Raw genomic sequence first — 15,481 nt, 5'->3', positions numbered from 1 at the left:
AGGCCTTTATCCATTGGATTTTAGAAGAATGAGAGCTGATCTTATTGAAATATATAAGTTCCTGAGGGGACTTGATTGTGGATAATGAGAGGATGTTTCCCTTGTGGGAGAGCCTAGATCGAGGGGGCACAGTTTAAAAATAAGGAGTCCACCATTTAAGATGGTGATGAGAATTTTTTTCTCTTGAGGATCCTTAATTCTCTTCCTTATAGAGCAGTGGTGGCAGGGTCATTGAATGTATTTAAGGTTCAGTTGGATAGATTCTTGATTGACTCCCTCATCAAAGGGCATAGGGGGTAGACAGGAAAGTGGAGTTGAGGCCACAATCAGATCAGCCATGATCTTATCAAATAGTGGAGCAGGGTCAAGGGACTGGACCGTCTACTCCTACTCCTAATTTGTATGTTCGCATAGCACTTTTAATGTAGTACAATCTCGTCCAGGAATAGAACCAGACAAAACTTGACACTCAACCAAAGGAGACATTAGGACAGGCAACAAAAAGCTTTGTCAGAGATAAGCTTTAGAGAGTATCTTAAATGAGGAACGAGAGGCAGAGACACTTAAGAATAGAACTTCAGAACTTAGAGCCCAGGTAGCTGAAGGCACGACCATGAATGGTGGAGTGAAGGAAACCAGAGATGTACAAGAGGCCAAAATTGGAGGAACATAGAGGATTGGAGGTGTTTACAAAGACAGAGTCATGAAGGCTCTGTTCATCTCTCTGCATTGCCTCTGAAGTGTAGGTAGTTCTTGTTTCATGGTGATCAATTTGTTCTGAACCTTCTACAGCTTATAACTGGCGGGGAAATCATTTAATCATCTTAGGAAACAGCTCTGCTCTTCCTTTAGATCATTGAAGGTGCACACTGGCTACCTGAAACTGTTTCTCCTAACTTAGCTGAGTGATTGTAAAAAAAGGCCATTCCCACCCCTAAAATAATGGAGAGATGTTAAAGAACTCAGAAACAGGAGCAAACAAAGTTAGAGTAACATTTATTTCAGTCTTTCATTTAATTTGACCATTTAGTTCACCTGCCCCCTTGTTACAGTTGCCAATCCTCCAGGATTATCCTGGAGTCTCCAGAAATGATGGATTAATTTCCTTGCACACCACTGCAAGATCCACATGACAAATAATACCGGCATTCAAAATAATCATTCTTTTAATTTCATTTCATTTTCTTTATAACCTATAAATAAAAATATTGTTGGGGAAGTGGGAGGAAGTGCTCTTTGAGCAGAGCAATGGGAGATGGGGGCATGTGATGAAATCTTCAGGAATCTGTCTGACCAGAGTTGCCAACTGCTACTCCTTGCCGATGCTCAGATCCAACTGATCAGCTGGATTCAGGAGAGTAACGTTGGGGTGTTTCACCTCGCTGTCAGTGTCTTCACAGTTATCCTGCAGCCTTCTAAAGTTAGCAGCCAGCCGCTCGCGAGCCTCCTTGTATTTCAGTTGCAGCTCCCTCAGTAAATGCGCGGCTTCCTGATACTCATGCTTGCTGATGCCCTTGCCCCGCAAAATGTGAGCTGCATGGAATCAGAAAAAGGAAGGTTCCTCAGTAACAGCAGAGTTTGGCGTGAGTTGTCCCAATTCTGGGTACCACATTTTAGGAAGGATGTCAAGGCAGAGGAGATTTACCATGATGATCCCAGGGAAGAGTCACTTCAGTTAAGTGGAGAAGCTGGGATTGTTCTCTTTCGAGCAAAGGAGGTTAAGGGGGGGGGGGATTTAATAGAGACATTCAAAATCATGAGGGGTTTTGATAGGGTAAGTCAAGATAAACTTTCTTGGTAGTACAGAACTTGAATGTTGCAGAAATGAGAGATGTGTTGCTGAAGCTTTTTGAAATTGATTGGCCAAGGCATTACCATAGAGCACAATTCCCTGTTGCTTTTTCCAAGGTAACGTCAATCAGAGTTAACTTGCCAACCAATCAGCATCCTTTCTCCTACAGTATAAATTGTTGAGAGTTTGAAATTTGGTATTCTTGCATTTGTCCTGATGAGTGCAAGATGAAAAGGTTCAACAACATTTCTCTCTTTTCAGCAATATTCAAGAAACCTTTTCCAGTGGCAGGAGGGTCAGTAACCAGAGGACACAGATTCGAGATAATTGGCAAAAGAATCAGAGGCAACCTGAAGAAAAACATCTTTACACAGCAAGTTGTGATCTGCAACATGCTGCCTGAAGTGGCAGTGGAAGCAGATTCAATAATAACTTTCAAAAAGAATTGGATAAACATTTGAAAAGGAAACATTTGCACTAGAAGGGGGTTGGACACACCATAGTTGGCCACGCCTTTACCATTGGAGCCAGAGAGGCAGCTTGTTCTGCACGATTTGATTTTAGAGTGGGAAGGGAAGTAATTCATTCAAAGAGGCTGCAGATTTTACAGCCCAGTAAGAGGCCATTTGGCCCAACTGGTCCATGTTTGTGTTTATGCTCCACACAAGCCTCTTCCCGCCTCTTCGTCATCTCATCCTGTCAGTTTATCCTATCCCTCCTTCCTTATGTGTATCCCACTTCCCCTTAAATACTATTCAGCTCAAACACTCCCTGTGGTAATGAGCTCCATATTCTCACCACTCTGGGCAAAGATGTTTCTCCCAAATTCCTGACTAGATTTATTAGTGGCTATTTTATATTTATGGCCTCTTATTTTGCTCTCCCCAACAAGTAGAAGCATCTTCTTTACCCTTTGTACATTGTAATGATTTTTATCAGGTCACCTCACAGAGTTCGTTCTTCTGAAAGAAACTGCTCCAGCCTAGGTGATTGGTTCACACTGAGCTGAGACCCACTGCACTTCTCATTCCTCCCCCTCCTTCCTATACAGGGTTTTGGTGAGACCACATCTGGAGTATCATGTGTTGTTTTGGTCTCCACATTTAGGAAAGGACATACTTGCACTGGAGGTGGTACAGCGAAGGTTGACTAGATTGGCACCTGGGATGAGTACAGCTCCCACAACACTCAAGGAGCTTGACACCGTCCAGGACAAAGGAGTCCACCACTGATGCACAGTGGCAGCAGTGTGTACCATCTATAAGATGCAGGAATTCACCAAGGCTCCTTAAACAGCACCTTCCAAACCCATGACCTCTACCATCTAGAAGGACAAGAGTAGCAGATAAATGGAAACACCACCACTTGGAAGTTTCCCTCCATCCTGACTTGGAAATTTATCACCGTTCCTTCACTGTCGCTGGGTCAAAATCCTGGAATTCCCTCCGTAACAACACTGTGGGTGTACGTTCACCACAGGGACTGCAGAGGTTCAAGAAGGCAGCTCACCACCACCTTCACAAGGGCAATTCGGGATGGGCAATAAATGCTGGGCCCAGCCAGCGAAGCCCAGATCCCGTAAGTGATTTTTTTTTTCAAAAATGGGGCTGTCCTATGATGAGAGACAGAGTAAATTGGGTCTATAGTCTCTGGACTTTAGAAGAATGAGAGGCGATCTTTGAAATCTTCAAAATTCTGAAGGGGTTTGATAGTGTGGATGCTGAGAGATTGTTTCCGCTGGTCAGGGATCTAAAACACGGGGACACAGCCTCAGGATAAGGAGCCGATCGCTTAGGACTGAGATGAGGAGAAATTTCTTCACTCAAAAGGTTGTGCATCTTTGGAATTCTCTATCCCAGAGGGTTGTGGATGTTCCAACGTTGAATACATTTAAAACTGGATAGACAGATTTTTGGTGTCTCGGGAAATTAAGGGATATGGGGAGCGAGCAGGAAAATGGAATTGAAGCCCAAGATCAGCCATGATCATATTTAATGGAGTAGCAGGCTTGAGGGACTGTATGGTCTACTCCTGCTCCTATTTCTTGTGTTCTCCTCCAAAGTGGGTGAGAGGTGGGGGTAATAAATGGGGGAAGTTATCATTCAAATGCAAACATATCCCAGAAAGCAGTTCAAGCAGCATCTGATCACACAGCTGCTGTCTTGTCCTGCAGTGCATGTCAGCACTGATTGGCCAGTAGGGCTGTTTTGGGAGGTATTGATTGGTGGATGATGGTTAACAGAAGGTCCACAAGGTCAATCGCAAGTGTCAAAATAACCAAGTGATCATGGAAGTCTAGGAAAGTGTGGGAGACTTCCGTCTACATGACAGGGGAAATTATATACATGAAATAGAAAATGTTCAGCCTGAACTATTTCAAATTAACCTGGATAGAAATACAAAAAAATGCTGGAAATACTCAGCAGGTCAGGCAGCATCTCTGGAGAGAGAAACAGAGTTAACGTTTCAGGGCGAGATAACCTTTCTATTGCCAGCATTTTTTGTTTTTGTTTCAGATTTCCAGCATCCATAGTATTTTGCTTTTGTATGGCATCAGGAGTTGGGTAAAGGCAATATCGGGATAGATTTCAAGAAACAATTTGACAACCAAAGAGTGATCAATACTTGGAGTGGATCCTGGGTAGCTGAATTGGAGGCAACAACTAGAGTCATTCAAGAGACAGCTTGACGTTCCTATGGGGAAACGTATAGATTGAAGGGGCCAAATAGAGCCCCATTTGTACTGAGTCATGTGATTTTTAAAAATTCTTTTATGGGATGTGGGTGTCTCTGGATTGGTGAGCTGCCCTCTTGAACCGCTGCAGTCCATGTGGTGTAGGTACACCCCACAGTGCTGTTAGGGAGGGAGTTCCAGGATTTTGATCCAGTGACAGTGAGAGAATGGTGAAATAGTTCCAAGTCAGGATGGTGTGTGGCTTGGAGGGGAATTGCAGGTTCCTATGAATCTGCTGCCCCTTGTCCTTCTAGATCGGACAGGTCGTGGGTTTGGAAGGTTCTTTCGAAGGAGCCTTTGTGAGTTACTGCAGTGCGTCTTGTAGATGGTACACACTGCTGCCACTGCGTGTCAGTAGTGGAAGGTGTGAATGTTGAAGGTAGTGAATGGGGTGCCAATCAAGTGGACTGCTTTATCCTGAATGGTGTCAAGCTCCTTGTGTTGCTGGAGCTGCACTCATCCAGGCAAATGGAGAGTATTCCATCACACCCTTGACTTGTGCCTTGTAGATGATGCATTGAAATGGAATGCTGATCAAATACCTAATGGAATAATGCTCATAGCTCTTTGCTCCTTCATCGTCTTCAGAATCTCTTCCATTTTATCAGCCTTGGTTTTGTGAGACGTGAATTCTGCTAGCTTCCTAGGCTGCATAAGAGAAAACTGAATGAGTATATTGCACAAATAAGTAGACAATTATCTTTCTCTCCTATAAGGTTTCTTGTGACCCTCAGTAAGATTGGGATCCAAATTACCTATATCATACCATCTTCACTAACTGACCAATTGGGTGAGTTAAAGGGCAACTTGTTATGATCCCAGCTGATGTTACCACTGGACAAGCCTGATCCCAAGATGGAACCCAGCTTGATAGATCCTAGCTTTTATTTTTTGTTTAGTTATGTGCAGAGTGGCTACTCTTCAAAGATGAGCCAGGGAGTTCTCTCTGGTGTCCTGGGACTGATATTTATCCTTCAACCAACATCACTAAAACAGATTATCTGGCCATTACCTCATTGCTATTTGTGGGAGCCTACTGTGCATAAATTGGTTCCCATGTTTTCTACTTTACAACAAGTGGCCACAATTCAAAAAATACCCTCCTGGTTGAAAAATGCTTTGGATGAGGTGGTGAAAGGCGCTACAGAAATGGGAGTCTTTATTTATTGGCTGTTAAACATTTTAGGATGTGATGTGTGATGCAACAACAAGGTACCATTGGAAGCATACCTTTCTTTCCTTGGCAACGTAGAGTTCCTGCTGGAGGTTCACTCTTGCAAAGGGGTCTGGGTACAGCTGTAGTTTCCGAAGTGAGCGTTCCAACTGTTGAACATTCTGCTGAATTCCTGGATGGAAAAAAGGACAAAAAGCAGAAACATGGGCAGGCTCTTGACAGCTGCAGATACTGGAGATCAACAGGTTAAAAACAGGTCAGCTGTTGAAACCCACCTGATTAAATCTGTTCTGAAATAACCTACAGCTCTCACCCTCCTACCCTTCCCATCACAACATCCAAATGATTCAAGGGTTTCTAATGTCCATATGTGGTTACTCTTTGTGTGAAGAACTTCTTGATATCAGCCCAGCTATCAGCTTGACTCTCTGAGCTGTTGAACTATTGTTGTAACTCGGTTTGATAAAAACTTAAGAAATAGGTGCAGGAATCGGCCATTTGGGTCATTGAGCTTACTCCACCATTCGATAAGATCATGGCTGTTCTGATTGTGACTTAACTGCACTTTCCTGCCTGCCCCTCTTAACCTTTCACTCCCTTGTTAACCAAAAATCTGTCTGACTCAGCCTGAATATAATCAATAATCCTGCCTCCACTGCTCACAGGGGAAGAGAATTCTAAATGCGAACGACCCTCTGAGAGAAAGAAATTCTCATGTATGTTTAAAATGGGAGACCCCTTATTTTGAAACTGTGCCCCTACTTCTATTCCTCCACAAGAGAAAACATCCTCCCAACGTGTGCCCTTAGAATCTTATATATTGATGTGAGATTTAAAGCACAACATGCAAGTGTTATTTGATTGTGGAGTGCTTTACTATACTTTTTTGGTTACTGAAAGGGGAGAGATGTTTGTTAAGTAAATGTAAAAAGATAACCCCAGCCTCAGGTCTCTCTATTTAACTGAGGCTCCATGTCTCTGGTACCATTCAGATAAATCTCCTCTTCCCTCTCTAAGATCTTGACATCCTTCCTAAACTGTGCTGTCCAGAAGTGAACACAATTTCCAACTAAAACCTAACCAGTGATTCATAAATGTTTAGTGTAAATTCCTTGCTTTTGTACTCTATTGATAAAGCCCTTCCAAACCTGAGGCCTCTACCACCTAGAAGGACAAGGGCAGCAGACACATGGGAACAACACCAGCTGGAAGTTCCCCCTCCAAGCCACTCACCATCCTGGCTTGGAAATATGTGGCCGTTCCTGGAACTCCCTCCCTAACAGCACTGTGGGTGTACCTACACCACATGGACTGCAGCGGTTCAAGAAGGTGGCTCACCACCACCTTCTCAAGGACAATTAGGGATGGTAAAGAAATGCTGTCCCAGCCAGCGAAGCCCACATCCTGTGAAAGAGTGAAATAAATGTTCCCATGCACCTTAGTTTAACATCATTCTCAACATGTCCAGCCATCTCCAAAGATTTCTGTATGTATACCTTGTTATCTCTGTTCCTGCATCCCTTCCTCTTTTAAAATTGCACCATTTAGGTTATATTGTCTCTCCTAATTTTTTTTCCAAAATGCAACTCTTCACACATAGGAATATTAATACTTTGAGATAGAGTAAGCCAGTTGAAGCAGAAAATTAATTTGGGTAACCATGTTTATAACAGATCTTATAAAAACTGACATTGCTGAAAGGATGTTCAGAATGATGAGTGTGGGACATTTGGACAATTTACTGGATGCTGGACTGGGTGAGACACAAGTCTTAGGGGGGACAGGCTTGATGAGCTGAATGGCCTTTCCTCGCCCTTTTTTTATTTTGGTTCCTTAGGATTTGTAGCACTGGTGAATGAAGTGACATAGCTGGGTTAAGTGAGTGGGCAAAGACTTGGCAATGAGTATAATGTGGGCAGATGTGAAATTCTCCATTTTGGCAGGAAGAATTAAAAAAAAGCATATCTAAATGGTGAGAGATTGCAGAGTTCTGAGATTCGGAGGGATCTGGGTGTCCTAGTGCATGATTCACAAAAAGTTAGTATGCAGGTACAGCAAGTAATTAGGAAAGCTAATAGAATGTTATTGTTGTGAGGGGAATTGAATACGAAAGTAAGGAGGTTATGCTTCAGTTGTACAGGGCACTGGTGAGACCACATCTGGAGTACTGTGTACAGTACTGGTCTCCTTATTTAAGGAAGGATGTAAATGCATTAGAAGCATTTCAGAGAAGGTTTACCTAATACCTGGAATGGGTGGGTTGTCTTATGAGGAAAGGTTGGACAGGTTAGTCTTGTTTGGAGTTTAGAAGAGTAAGAGACGACTTAATTGAAACATATAAGATCCTGAGGGGTCTCGACAGAGCGGATGTGGAGAGGATGTTTCCTCCAGTGGGAGAATCTAGAACTAGGGATCACGGTTTAGAAATAAGGGGTTGCTTGTTTAAAACAGAGATGAGGTGAATTTTTTTATCTGAGGGTCATGAGTCTTTGGAAATCTCTTCCTGAAAAGGCAGAGGAAGCAGAGTCTTTGAATATTTTTAAGGCACAGCTAGATAGATTCTTGATTAACCAGGGGCTGATAAGTTATTGGGGGTAGGCAGGAGGTTACAATCAGATCAGCCATGATCTTATTGAATGGCGGAGCAGGCTTGAAGGACCGAGTGGCCTACTCCTACTCCTGCACCTCATTCTTATGTTCATAAGTGAGTGTCTTATGGACTGAAGGGGTTGACAGAAGCACTGTGGGGTTAGGGAACAGCAATACCAGGAATCTGTGATCTCTAGGGATGCCAAGTCTGGTGGGAATTATTCCTGCAGGTTACAGCCTTTCACATTCAACTGCCATGCTACAATAAAATAGCCTTTTCCCCTTTCCTCCAACACTTCTACAACTAATAAACTAAAAAGTATTCTTTTCTTTTAACGATCCAGTGTTTTCTTTTAATGATCCAGTGTTCTTTTCCACCACATTTTCTTGCAGCAGTGTCTGGAGTTTAACCCTCAATTCATGGAGACTTCAGGGCAATCCTGGAGGAATTGGCAATACTAGCAGATGTTCATAACGCAAAAGCTGTTCTTTATGGTACAAATAACTGGGTCTCTCTGAGAAGGCTGAGGTGCATGTGGGGGGGTAGCTGTGAATGAGGGGCAGAATCTCTTACCAATTGGTTCCATGAAGTCAGGGTCAGTTTTTGCATCCAGAAGTTCCTCGTACCCCCTATATTTCTTAGGAAGGTTTGTTGTTACCGAGGATGGTTCTGTCTGCCTTTCCTCCATGGTTTCAACATCATTTCTCCTCAGCGGCACGTCATCAACCTTTGGTAAAAATTGGGAGCGATAGATATTGGAATGTACAGGACAATACACCATCACAGGCTCAGTGTCTCTCCAGACTGCAGATCTCACACTATTGAGTTCAGAGAACACACAGCACTAACAGGATTGCGTATAGAAAACACAGTGCTAACATTATCAAGCTCGGAGAATACACAGCGCTAACATGATCAATAAACTTGATACTATCATCACTAAGCCTGACAATGACTGAGTCAAATTTCACATTGCTGCCAAAGCACTGGGTGAGTATTCTGTCAGTGGGAGTAAACAGTTTGCTGTTTCTAACACAGCATTGTGAAGATACACACAAGGCTCTTTATGCAGCATATTAGAAATATCTCAATGTCTTCACTCACAGTCCATTACATTTTGAGCACAGGGAGTGTTGATAAGTGAGAACACACAGTAGGCGTGCTGTATCAGCAATGTCCTGGGTAAATGACCAATTGCTAATTTTAGTGATGCTGGTTGAGGGAGGAGTATTGGCCAACTCACAGATCATAAGAGTTCGAGCAATTGAGCCAAGCTGACCCTGCCGGAGAAGCAGGAGGAGACCATCCAGCCCCTGAAGTCTGTTCCGGTATCAAATTAGATCATGGATCTGTACCTTTACACACATTTTCCACATAATCCTTGACACACTTAGCTAACAAACATCTATCAATCTTAATTTTGAAATTTTCAATTGACCCCCATCTAAACAGCTTTTTGGGGAAGAGAGTTCCAGATTTCCACTCCCATTAAGTGACATCACACCTGAATGCTTTGGCTCTAATTTTAAAAAAAAATTTTCACCGAATGAATGTGGGCTTCGCTGGCTGGGCCAGCATTTATTGCCCATCCCTAATTGCCCTTGAGAAGGTGGTGGTGAGCTGCCTTTTTGAACCGCTGCAGTCAATGTGGTGCAACAGTGAAGGAACGGCAGTACAGTTCCAAGTCAGGATGGTGTGTGACTTGGAGGGAAACTTCCGGGTGGTGGTGTTTCCATGTATCTGCTGTCCTTGTCTTTCTAGGTGATGGAGGTCACGGGTTTGGAAGGTGCTGTCGAAGGTTTGTTGCTGCAGTGTATCTTGTAGATTGTACACATTGCTGCCACTCTGCATTGGTAATGGAGGGAGTGAATGTTTAAGGTGGGGTGGATTGGGTGCCAATCATGCAGGCTGCTTTAACCTGAATGGTGCTGAGCTTCCTGAGTGTTGTTGGAGCCGCACTCATCCAGGCAAGTAGGGAGTATCCCATCACACTCCTAACTTATGCATTGTGGACAGACTTTGGGGAGTCAGGAGATGAGTTACTCACTGTAGAATTCCCAGTCTCTGACCCGCTCTTGTGGCCACAGTATTTGTATGGCTGGTCCAGTTCAGTTTCTGGTCAATGGTAACTCCCCAGGATGTTGATAGCAGGGGATTCAGCGATGTTGATGCCATTGAATGTCAAGGGGAAATGGTTGGATTCTCTCTTGTTTGAGATGGTCATTGTTATGACACAGCCGATGGTAAATGCTGAGTTGTTCAAATCCCAAAGGGAAACTTGAAACAACTGCCACAACTCATTTTGCAATTTGTATAAATTTTGAGATATGTGCCTTTGAATTTAGTAGTAATAGACCACCAAGTCTTATAGGTTTCTTACCAAACTAAATTACATGTTTATTAATAGAAGAAATGATTTTAAATACATACTAGATCTACAAATTACTGCTGTGATAACTTCTAAATCCCCTAATTTAACTCCCAGTTACACGTTCGTTAAGGCAACAGTAAGACACATAGATTTCAAAAGACCTAGGCAAGCTAACACAAAATACCCTGAACCAGTCAAATTCAAAGTGAATTTTCTTAACTTCAGTCCTTTGAAAACAGCAGCATGAGGCATAGATGCTGAAGGCTTTTCACACTTGTTAGATCTTAACTGTGCCTACCCTTACAGATAACCTCCTTTATACGTATTTTCCCCTTTGAATACAAATTCCCATTGTTTCACTATATCTTTGGACTTTATCATTCTGATAATAAAAATCTTTCATAGCACTAAGTTTTCCTAGTAATCTTTGGGAAAAATAGACACACTGTTTCTGAACTTCACTGGCTAGGTGACACATTTCACTCCCTCTTTTGAAAACAATCTAGTCTGGTTTATTTTAAAATGCAAATGTCCTTTTCCACCTTTCATTCTAAACTTTCCCCATGTTTACCATGTTTACATCAAAGCCTTCAAACCATCTGCCTTTGATCCAATTAAGTCTCACAAACACACAGACACATATAGGCACAGATACTACTATTTTACAATAAATTCCAATAATATTATTATATCTTCCTGACATCATTGCCAGGCACTTTTGCCACTTGTCAGCCCCACCCTGAATGTTGTCCAGGTCTTGCTGCATTTGGACATGGGCTGCTTTGGTATCCAAGGAGTCGCGAATGGTGCTGAACATTGTTCAATCATCAGCGAACATCCCCATTTCTGACCTAATGATAGAGGGAAGATTAGTGATGAAGCAGCTGAAGATGGTTGGGCCTAGAACACTACCCTGAGGAATTCCTGCATGATGTCCTGGAACTAAGATGATTGACCCCCAACAACCACAACCATCTTCCTTTGTGCTAGGTATGACTCCAAACAGCAGAGAGGTTTTCCTTGATTCCCACTGACTCCAATTTTGCCAGGGCCTTGATGTCACACTCAGTCAAATGCTGCATTGATGTTAAGGGCAGTCACTCTCACCTCTAGAGTTCAGCTCTTTTGTCCATGTTTGGACTAAGGCTATAATGAGGTCATGAGTTGAGTGGCTCTGGTGGCCAAACTGAGCATCAGTGAGCAGATTATTGCTGTGGAAATGATGCTTGATAGTACCGTCAATGATCCCTTCCATCACTTTGCTGATGATCAAGAGTAGACTGATGGAGTGGTAATTCACCAGGTTGGATTTGTCTTGCTTTTTTGTGGACAGGACATATCTGACAAATTCTAATTAAAAGATTACACCCCTTGTTCTGGACTCCCCCATCAGAGGAAATAATTTCTCTGTGCCCATCTTCACACAAACAAGTCTGTTGCTAACATTCTGTAAAAAGGTTGCCACAATGATTGCTTCAAAATCTTTTCTTTAGGCAAACTGGCAGCTATGGCTCAGTGGGTATCTCTCTCTCTCTCTCTCTCTTACACACACCTCTGGAGTTATAGGTTCAAGTCCCACTCCAGAGATTTGAGCACATAAACCAGGCTGACACTCCAGGGCTGTACTGTACTGTACTCAGCTGAGCAATGATCCATCTAATCTTTCTACGGTGTGCACAACCTGTTTATTGTACTGCCCGGTGCATTGCAGATAATTCCTCATAGATTAGAGAGAACATTGATACAGTCGGAGTGCTGCGGTGTCAGAGATGCCCTCTTTTGGATGAGACTTTTAACCAAATCATTGTCTCCCCTCTCAGGTAGACAGAAAAGATTCCATGGCACTATTTGGAAGAAGAGCAGGGGACTTATCCTGGACGACATCCCCCCCCCCCCCAAAAGCTGGTCATGAATTTGCTGTTTCATAGAGTCACAGTCTTACATAATGGAAAGAGATTGTCCATTCTGGCTCTCTGTAGAACAATCCATTCAATCCCATTCACCACTCTACTGTAACCCTGTAAATTAATTTCCCTTACATGTCCAAGCAACTTCCTTTGGAAATCATGCATCATCTCCACTTCCACAACCCTCATGCAATGAGTTCCCGATCATTACCACTCACTGCTTAAAAAGTATCCTCATATCACACCTCTTGTCCAAAACCTTAAATCTGTGTCCCCTTGTTCTCATACCATCAGCTAATGGGAACAGTTTTTCTTTGTCTATCTTATCTAAACCTGTCATAATCTTGTACATTGCTGTTTGTGGGAGCTTGCTGTGCACAAATTGCTGCATTTCCCTACATTACAACATTACACTTCAAAAGTACTTCATTGGCTGTAAAACACTTTGGGACATTCTCAGCTTATGAAAGGGGTTATATAAATGGGAACCTTTCTTACCTTCCTTAATCCACTGTACCATTAGTTCCCCCTTCGAACAGAAAGCTATGCATTAATCTCTAACTGTGAAGGAACTGACCTGAGTCATGAAGAACTCCTCCATTTCTTCATCGGGAATACAGGAGGCCCCTTCAGAGGAGTAATCTTGCAACGAGTCGAGCATTTGAGCATGTGGTGCTGATGACATAAGCTCTGTGCAGATATTAAGTGGTGGTGTTGGAGTCTCGAGCTCTGGGTCCTCATACTGACTCTCTCCTTCTCCAGCCTGGTTCAGCCGTAGGAGCTGCTCAGCAGTTTCCAACATCGGGACCTGTTTAGGGATCCTCAGAATGTGACTGTCGACCTGGAATAACAAGCAGGAAATGTAAGCCTCATATCACTGGCAAAATATTGATGTGGTTGTGAGTGAGGCACAGCCCGAAATCCCAACCATGCAAAGCTCCCAGTCCTCGCACTCCTACAGCAAGGAGCCAGGAACCAGGTCTCGCTGGATTACAATTTGCACGTTAAAAAGATGGACGATTCCAGGGATTCCAATCTCCAATACACTGACTAAAAATCCTGGAATTCCAAGTAATGGAAAATGAAATCTGAAATATATAATCATGTTAAAGCAGCTATCCCAGCAATGAATAAGGGAGAGAGGATGCATAGCTAAAAATAGAAAACTATACGTTTCCTGCGATTTGAGAAACCAGAAACCATCGTCTCCCGGTGCACAGAGATACTGGGAAATATGAGGGGAATATTTTGTTTTTGTTATCTGAAACGTGCTGCCTGAAAGGCCAACAGAAGCAGATTCAATAGTAACTTTCAAAAGGGAGTTGGATAAATACCTTAATTTGCAGGGCAATGGGGGAAAGGGATTAATTGGATAGCTCCAGCAAAGAGCCAGCACAGGCACCATGGCTGAATGCCCCCCTTCCCTGTTGTATGAGTCGATGACTCTAAGTTAAAAGGCAGAGTTCCTGCCTGCCCTCCCTTCTCCCTACTGGCAACTCTTGAGTAACTTGTCCCATGTACAGCTCAAGAGCCCCCATCTTAACCCAGAGTGAGAACTGGGTGAACTTCACTGTTAAATGCCGTCCCTCTGCCCTCCCCAGTGGGAGGCCTGACCGCAGTTGCATTGATATTTGAGGCAGCAGGATGGGTTCAGCTCTGACCAGGGATCCCACTTGCACAGGTTAACTCACAGCTGGGCCCCAGTGTTATTGGGCCTTGGTCCGCATACTCAAGGGAGGACACCTGCAGGCTTCAGGTGAGCAGGCTTATCGCCCACTCAAGAGGAGCCAGTTAAAACTCACCACAGCACAGCTGAGAGGTGGGTGGGAAAGACAGCTGCCAGATTTTACCTGCCTGCCCGCCTCTTTGCTAGGCAGTTGGGGCTAAAGTCAGTGGCATTGAGACTGGACAGTGTAATTTCGCTAGTTCTCTAACCTCCTCCGGCCCTCCCTACCAGATCTCTGCACTGCTCCAATTCTGGCCTCATGCACATCACCAATCTTCATTGCTGCACCACTAGCAGTTGTCCATTCTGCCCTAAGCCCTGTGCCCTAAGCTCTTGAATTCCTTCCGTAACCCTCTCTGCCCCTCTCACCTTTTAAGACACTCCTTAAATCCACCACTTTGAACGGGTCTTTGTCACCTGTCCTCATATCTCTTTATGAGGCTGGGTATCATATTTTGTTTGCTAATGTTCTTGCAAAGTGCCTTGGGATGTTTTACAATGTTAAAGGTGCTATGTAAATGCAATTGCTGTTTAGAAAAATTTTTCTTGACATCTGTATTAAATTTGGCCTATTAATCCTGACTGTGTCCTCTTGCTCTACATAGTTCTCTTGGTTCACTTTTTCTATTCCATTAAGAATCTTTTAAACCTCTGAAATGTCTCAGATCTTACAGAGTGTCCAGTGGGTCAGCAGAGCTGGAGTCTCACTGGGAACAAGTTACCAATAGCCATTCTGTGTATAGTAGTTACCTTGCGCTTGTGATTGAAGACATTGCTGACTGATGGTTTCTCTGGAGGCCGGGGCTTGCTTCTGATCACCTCGATCCCGAGTCTATCCTCAAGCTTGGAGAGCACCAGCAGGTGCTTCCCTGTGTGGCAAACCCAAGGGGGTCAGGGTAAGAATGGCCATTACAAAGAGATTCTGGAAAGCCAAGTCACCCAGAGGCACATATCCACCCTCTGATCCCTTTGTGCACAAACAATCCTGGACAGCATATTCCCCTCAGCCCCTGACCACTTTGTCATTGAAATTATCAGAGGGAGTTAAATCACAGGCTGCTCATGTACAGGGTGTGAATCCCAGTTTGACTATTCAACAGGAGAAATTTCTTCACCCAGAGAGTGGTGAGCCTGTGGAATTCGTTACCACAGAAAGTAGTTGAGGCCAAAACGTATGTTTTCATGAA

General features: G+C 43.5%; 1 protein-coding gene across 2 annotated transcripts in view; it reads right to left on the bottom strand.

The window, feature by feature from the left end:
- Positions 1-979: 979 nt before the first annotated feature.
- The window catches only part of LOC121284450 (X-ray radiation resistance-associated protein 1-like), a 46,904-nt gene continuing 32,402 nt past the window's right edge, over positions 980-15,481 (bottom strand). For both annotated transcript variants that reach the window (XM_041199920.1, XM_041199921.1), the window contains exons 4-9: positions 15,045-15,163; positions 13,146-13,409; positions 8,864-9,017; positions 5,757-5,872; positions 5,069-5,174; positions 980-1,533 (exon numbers count right to left, since the gene is read on the bottom strand). In XM_041199920.1, the coding sequence (XP_041055854.1) occupies positions 1,310-1,533; positions 5,069-5,174; positions 5,757-5,872; positions 8,864-9,017; positions 13,146-13,409; positions 15,045-15,163 (983 nt within the window). In that variant the 3' untranslated portion in view covers positions 980-1,309. The remainder of the gene's footprint in view (positions 1,534-5,068; positions 5,175-5,756; positions 5,873-8,863; positions 9,018-13,145; positions 13,410-15,044; positions 15,164-15,481) is intronic.

The sequence above is a fragment of the Carcharodon carcharias genome, chromosome 11 (assembly GCF_017639515.1).
Source record: "Carcharodon carcharias isolate sCarCar2 chromosome 11, sCarCar2.pri, whole genome shotgun sequence".
NCBI lineage: Eukaryota > Metazoa > Chordata > Chondrichthyes > Lamniformes > Lamnidae > Carcharodon > Carcharodon carcharias.
This window is presented reverse-complemented; position numbering and strand designations above follow the sequence as displayed.